Source organism: Cololabis saira, chromosome 5 (assembly GCF_033807715.1).
Source record: "Cololabis saira isolate AMF1-May2022 chromosome 5, fColSai1.1, whole genome shotgun sequence".
Lineage (NCBI taxonomy): Eukaryota > Metazoa > Chordata > Actinopteri > Beloniformes > Belonidae > Cololabis > Cololabis saira.
Genome location: NC_084591.1, coordinates 45,755,403 through 45,762,961, shown reverse-complemented (window position 1 = coordinate 45,762,961; position 7,559 = coordinate 45,755,403). Strand labels below are relative to the sequence as shown.

Genomic DNA, 7,559 nt, shown 5'->3' with positions numbered 1-7,559 from the left:
AAACTAACTCAAAATATTGATTTTACTCCCAAAAAAAACAGAAATGTCCTCCATGTTTTTTTTTTTGATTCAGTCCGCAAATGACGACGAAAAGCATTCTGGGAAATCTTCATACCCCCTCGCTCGCCAAGTCAGCATCTGAAATCCCTCGATTTGAAGGGGCTATTCTCAGCCCCTAGCCCTCGTTATGCCCCCTCCCCCTAGGTGAAAAGAGGAATTGGGACACCACTACCTTCACGGGAACGCGCAAAAGTTAGGGTTAGGGAAGAAAAGGAGGGCGAGGGGGAGTATTGGGACGCACCCTAAGTATCTCATATGGCTCATGGGGCGGCAGTAGCTCAAGTGGTAGAGCCGGTCGTCCAATGATCGGAAGGTTGGCGGTTTGAATCCAGCTCTGTCCCAGTTTGCTGTCGTAGTGTCCTTGGGCAAGACACCTTACCCAACCTGGCCTCGTGTGAGTGTGTATGAATGTTGGTGGTGGTTGCAGGGGCCGTTTGGCGCGATATGGCAGCCATGATTTTGTCAGTCTGCCCCAGGGCAGCTGTGGCTACAAAACGTAGCTACCACCACCAGTGAGAATGTGTATGAATGGATAATGATTTCTGTAAAGTGGAACGCTCTGCTGGTGAGCTTGGCGGCGCGCGAGAGGCCACCTGCCACGGGCGTTTCACCTGCCTGCGTCTGAATTGAACATTTTTTAATTTCACCGCGCTGTGAGGGCATCTCGGTGCGTCCAATAGGAGAGAAGGTGGTTGTCATCCTGCTGAGGACCCACTCCCCAACAGGCTGTCAAACTGCTCCCTGTTCAATCTGAAGTAGACCTGGTCATCATGGAGCTGTAGCTCCAACGAGCCTGGATTCCCCCAAATCCTGTCTTCTCATGAGGATTTCATGGACCCTCCTTGCTGCTGCTGCTCATCTCCTCCTCAGAAGAACTAAAGCCAGGGCTTTTCTTTGAAGCAGGGACGGATACATTTGCAAATTGAGCTGTAGCTACTGTACGTCCAAACCAGTGGGAAAAGGGCACCAGATCGGAAAAACCTTTTTCGGTCGCCTAGCAACAAACAGTACTGGAGTTGAAGGGGGATGAGGGGGGGTGGCATCCCCCCTGAAATAAAAACGGTCCAAATCATCCCCCCTGTAAAACTGCCATCCCCCATTTCCATCCCTTATGTCATTTCATCAATGAATGTGGTTTTACTGCTATTTCAACATTTAGAGTCATCACCAGAAAAATAACACCAGAAAAATAACTTATTTGACAATTTTCATCTGTTTCAAGTAAATTTTCACTTGAAATAAGTAGGAAATTCTGCCAGTGGAACAAGATTTATCTTCTCATTACAAGCAATAAAATCTTGTTCCACTGGCAGATTTTTCTACTTATTTCAAGTGAAAATCTACTTGAAACAGGTGAAAATTGTTGTTTTTTCCAGTGACGAGTCTTGTTTTAAGTGTAATGAGTCTTTTTTACTAAATTGAGACATTTTAACTGATGTTAATGTTAATAAGACAAATATTCTTGTTAAGATTTTGAGTTTTTGCAGTGATCCATTTTACTTATCCTGTGAAGGACAGAGTCATATTGATAAGTTCAGAAAAGTGTTTTTTATTGTTGTGTTTTGATGTATTTGATGCAAGCCCAGTGGATATTTAAAGCTTACAGAAGGCTGCATTTAACTGCTGCTATGTCATTCCTGCAGTATTTCTGCAGGTGTTTTGGTCACTGCTATTATTTGTAATATATTATATTATTTGTAATCAGCACAAATTATCTGTCCCCATATGATAAAATCCACTATCCCCTGATTTTTTTTTTACAACTCGAGTACTGGCAACAAATATGTGCGCCATGCGCGCCTTGCTCTGCGCCAACTCTGTGTTGATTCTGCGCCCAACCAGTCGTGTGCGCGGCGCAAACCACGCTCTATGTGAAAGCAGCTTTAAGCGGTGAAATTAAAAAATTTTCAATTCAGGCAGGCAGGCGCAGCACAAACCCCGTGGCAGGCGCCCTCTGGCGCGCCGCGGAGCTCGCCAGCAGAGCTCGCCAGCAGAGCGGTCCGCTCTTAAAAGAGTGGACCGCGAGTGTCTTGTGCCGCGGCAGCACATACACAATGAATGGGAAAGCCGGCGGCGGTCTGCGCTTTGCGCCCTCTATGTGAAAGGGGCTCCTTTTAATAAAACATCGTCCACTTTCTTTGAAAGCAGAATGAAAACGCAATCCTTACGTTACGTTCAGCCCGCCACAAATATTTTAAAAGGAAGTGAATCCTCCCTCCAAATCAAACTGTCCAATATAGTCTACCATAATCTGTTTTGGTTTGTCCCCCCTAGAGTGCACCGAGCTGTTTCTTCTTCTATTCACTTGTATTGACGCAACAGGCGCCACCACCAGTTTGGGGTTGGAACTGCAGCAGTGATCATCAAATTCTCAGCTTGCCCGTTGATTGACAGAACAGGGGCACTTCAGATTACAGGCGGTGCCTCGGCCCCCATGGCCCCACCCCTACATCCGCCCCTGATGTCAAACCATTCAAAAGTTATGGCAGAAAGTAGGAACTATCAAATATGGACCAATCAGATGAAGGGGGGGCACGCTTTTTGGCATCTATTGTCGCTACCAGAGCCGGATTAAATACATGGACTACACTAGGCAGACTGTGATTTTTGGGCCCCCCTCCATCGATGTTATTTATGAAATCTTAAACTTACCAGAGTTACTAATAAAACTTAATTCACATTTTACATAGCATAGTCATAGTCAAGTTGGTTCTTTGTATTCCAAAATAAGTCATGTGTTGTATATTAAACAGTCTATCAGACTATTTTAGATTTTTATTATTTATACGTTATTACATGCTCTATTAAATGCTATTAAATAATCCTTATCTTATCGATTGTGAGCAGTTTGCAGAAAATCTTAATTAAATGTGTTGATTAAATTTAATAGTTAAATAAGAAGTCAAATCTACAAAGACCAATAAAATTTGCAGTAAGACAAAGTGTGCTGTAGTATGTATCTGATGTAAATTTCCTGAATCTGTCTCGTTCTCTCAACATTGTGTGGCAGTTTGTTCCAACTCCACCCGTCTGGATCAGAGCAGCTTGTGTCTGCGCTTGGTCTGATCAGTTGTATTGAAGAACAGACACGCGCATCATTGCACATATATTTATTGATATGCACAGACTAGTACATATTTAAGTCTGTAATGGAACGTGACTGTTGATATTTATAAAGGAAAAAAGGAAAAAAAGAACGAAAAAAAAAAAAACGGCCCATAGCGCCAGGCCCCTTGGCGCGCGAGGCCCCTTGGCGCGCGAGGCCCCTTGGGGCGCGAGGCCCCGTGCGGTCGCACGGTTCGCACATCCCTTGCGGCGGCCCTGTGCGTATGTATGCGTATATATATATATATATATATATATATATATATATATATATATATATGTATGTATACTAAATATAGTAATAATGCACATATATATATGCCTTAGGTTTTTACTGGCATGTTATCAACCATTAATATGTGTGCAGACAAAAAAAAAAAAAAAAAATTTTTTTTTTTTTTTTTTTGTCCCTCTGTCTGGGCCCCCCCTGTCAATCGGGCCCTAGGCACATGCCTACTTTGCCTTTGCGTTAATCCGGCTCTGGTCGCTACGGTTACGCTTTTGACTGAGAAAAGTAATGCGCATTGTTGCAGGATCGAGACGCACATTTTGATGACTTTTGGGGCACGTTTAGGGGGGCAAAAAGGCCCTCATTTCGTCTGAAGAAAAATAAAAACGATGAAAAAAAACGAGAACATCTCCTACAGATACAATAGGGCCTTCGCACTGTCAGTGCTCGGGCCCTAATAATGGCAACATCTTAGGTACAAAGTAGCACAGCAATAAACATTGTATTTTAATGACATAATTTAGCACTGCATAAAAAGTACATAAAACATGGCAAAAACAATTGCTTATCATTACAGAAACAGCATCATAGAAATATACATTTGGTATATGCATATCTGAAACGTCTCTCTGCTTGTACAAGTAGATTCAAACTCTTTTATCATATCATACTTTTACTTTCAACAGATTCCCATCAAATATCAACATCGAGTTCATAATTTGAAGGTAAAAATATAATAAAACATGCAATTGTGAACATCAGTATCACTTTGTAATCAGTGAGTAAATACTGGCAACATGCAGAATCAACTCAGTAAACAAAAAATAGAAGGATTTTGTAGAAGCTATAGGCTCCAACAACCTAATGAGTTCACGCATCTATCCCTGATCTATGCTACACCTCCCACTGTAGCCTTCTTCTCCTCTGATCCTGTCCAGGTAGTACCTAACCCCCATCTCGCTGCCACAAGTGGAAACAAAAACCAACAGCCTTTTCCATATCTGCAGTCTCAGAAAGGTCCGTACAACAGCTGAAGAGGAATCAACCACTGATAGTTTTCAGTTCAGGAAGGGCTTTACACAAGGGAGCTGTGATTCTCACATGGCCTCCGTCACAAGACACACTTACAACCATAAACCAGAAAAGGAAAAAAAAAATAAACAAGAAAAGATCATCTTCATCCTTCTAGAAAATAACTAGGTCCTTGTCTCCATGACATCTGGAGATTGAACTCATGCAAAGTCTTTTTCCAGAATATTTTCACACATCTCTGTGCTGGAAAGCTTTAAAAGACAAATTAACCAGTAAAACTTTACAAATATAATTGCAAGATTTTTATTTATTTTCTGGTCCACAATTCACTTTTGTTCACAGCTGACATACACAATTTCCTTCTGTATTGTTTTTCATTAACAAGAAGGTTCTGTAAAGTCATCGTAGCGTTTTTACAGCGGGTGGGTTCTCGTCTTCGTCCTCTCGTCTCATTCTGGTTCGGAGTTGTTGGGCAGGAGATTTCGCTGTTTAAAGTATTGGGTGACCTGCTGAGGCAGCTCCGCCAGGACGGATTTGGCAAGTGTTTCCTTCGGTGCCTGAGTGAAGAAGAAAGAACAAAACAGCAATTAAAAAGCATAGTGTGCAGGATTCAGTGACCAGTAGCGATGATATTAAATATTTCAAATAAGGACAGTGGTTAAAACGTGGTTAATCTTGTGTTAACATGCTGATTTTTGTGACATTTCTGGGCATTGCTTTGCTGCCAAAGGAACTTGTGTTATTGCTTTCTGGCAGATTTACATTTTTCATGATGAGTAACCATGCAAATGGGAGAGTTGTTTACATGTGGAAGCAGTTGATAGAGCTCCCCAAAGCCCAGGTAATGCCCAGAATAAAACCTCAAATCCTGTGCAGTTAAAGAGGGGGGGTTGGGGATGTAGAGCAGAAGCTCCCCTCGTGAGGGGGAAGTTGAAACCACTTCTTCCATCAAATTTTATTAAGCATTTGACATCTTTTGGTGTGTTAGATGCTATTAGAAAAAAACAAAACCTGAATTATTGCATTAGTCCAAGTGAAACCACATGTTACAATGTATGTAAACATCTTAGTCTGACTGAGTCATAGTCAGACAAAAACACCCAGGACTGAAAATTGTCTGAGCTTTGACCCAAAAGGAACTAACTGAACAAGTTAAAAGAAGCCTATAGGACAATTGAAATGTACAGATCTCTAAAGGCTGAATTATGTAGGGTACGCGGCTACGCGGGAGGCTCTCCGTAGCCTACGCCGTAGAATGACGTGCACCTCCCAAAAAATAGTAGTCGAGGCGACGCAGACCCAACGCAGACCCAACGCAGACCCAACGCAGACCCAACGCAGACCGAGACGGCTGTGATTGGTTTGCTTGGTAGCAGCGCATTTCCGGTTCCGATTTGTGTTTGTGACACAGTAGTGAACTTTCAGCGCTCTTTTTTTCGTGTGTGTGTGATTTTTTTTTTTGTTGGGTTGTTTTGGTTTTTTGCACAATAGTTGTCCTTATCTCTTTGATTCACTGTGACCGGAAAAGCCGGAAGCTAACCAAAGTATCAACTAGCGCTTTGGGGGGTACTGCACCGCGGCGAAATGGAGTGAAGGAGAAGTCAGAAGGGTTCACGACGGCGTCACGGCAACGGCCAACGGTTCTGCGTTGGTTTAACACAGAACCTTAAATCAGGCTAATAGTGAATCATATAGTGAATTATTGAAAAACAGCTATCCCAAGGTTGGTTTAAGACATTATTCTCATGTTTTTGGGTCATGCAACCACCCTCAGCCTCAACCAGAACTCGGTATTAGGCGCTTGTAGCTCGACATGTAAACACACTAAGATGAGAAATATAGCATTTTTCATTTGAATTCTCTACTTGCACAGATAAAACATCAGTTACCAGTGCAGGATACCTGAATAGATTTAAAGAAAATTTAGTTTGGGGGCTGGTGTCTGTAAATGTGTCAGTGAGCTGTACATCAAACACTATTATCGCTAGACTAGACTACACCACACCAGATAGCTTCTACATCTTATCATCCATCATGTAGCCACTTAAGGGTCAAAAATGGGAAAAGATACAGCTTCTCCACCTGGAAAAAAAAACAACTAAATTGGAGCTTAACAAGCGAATTTCGGGAGCAGGACCACGCCTCAACCACGCCTCCTCCGGCACCACACCTCTTCCGGCAAACCTTCAAATACCAGCCTAACCTTCACTTCCTCTTCGCTCTCGTTCTATGCACCCCTCCCCCCCCACCCCTTTTCTCTTCTCCTTCTTCCCTCTCTTTCTCTACCTCATAGATTCCTAGGGGGTTCGTCGTTGCCGGGGCGCTGCAGCGGATTCCCTACCAGCTTCCCCACAACGCATCGACTGATCCATAGATCATCATCATCGCCATTGTCATCGTCATCGCCATTATTATCACCATCGTCATCGTTATCATCTTCGTATCAATAAATCATTTAAACGTATCCTGTTGATGGCGTGGTCCTTGCTAGTGAATGCACTATTAGAGGATGCTGTGTTTTTATGACACTTTATACCGCCAATTTATTTTACCAGTTGGCAAACATTTCAACCCTTTATTGAAAAGATGACTGCTGACAGACTGCGTCTTATGCATGCCACATTTAAATTTAGCACAAAAAGTGAGGACATTTGTGTTTGCTAAATTTTGTCTTTGTTGTAACAATGCTTCTTGGCAATAAATCTGATACTGTTGGGAAGCCTGCTTATTTCCTTTTTAAGTGGTGCCACATTTGACATGTATTTGTGGGATGAGCAGCAGAGCTGTGTATGAGGGTCGTGCCTGTGAAAAATTGCTGAATCTTCTCTGCCAATAAGAACAACATTGACTCTTGTTTGGTGGACTGGATAATTGAAGTTTGAATAAACATATTGTAATTTAACAATTAATCATATAATGAAACAGGAGTCTGAGTATCGTGAGGAGGAACCATACACAGCCACAACACTGACTCCTCCCCCTCATGCTGGTCACCAGCCTGGTATATATATATATATATATATATATATATATATATATATATATATATATATATATATATATATACTGTATATATACCAGGCCGTGCCTTATGTTCCTGGCAGAGCTCTCCGTTCTCAGAGCGCAGGTTTAC

The 7,559-nt window shown here is 42.3% G+C and overlaps 1 protein-coding gene across 1 annotated transcript in view; it reads right to left on the bottom strand.

The window, feature by feature from the left end:
* Positions 1-3,949: 3,949 nt before the first annotated feature.
* The window catches only part of cpne2 (copine II), a 313,754-nt gene continuing 310,144 nt past the window's right edge, over positions 3,950-7,559 (bottom strand). Inside the window, exon 16 of the mRNA XM_061722711.1 lies at positions 3,950-4,983. Coding sequence (XP_061578695.1) covers positions 4,876-4,983 — 108 coding nt within the window. The 3' untranslated portion in view covers positions 3,950-4,875. The remainder of the gene's footprint in view (positions 4,984-7,559) is intronic.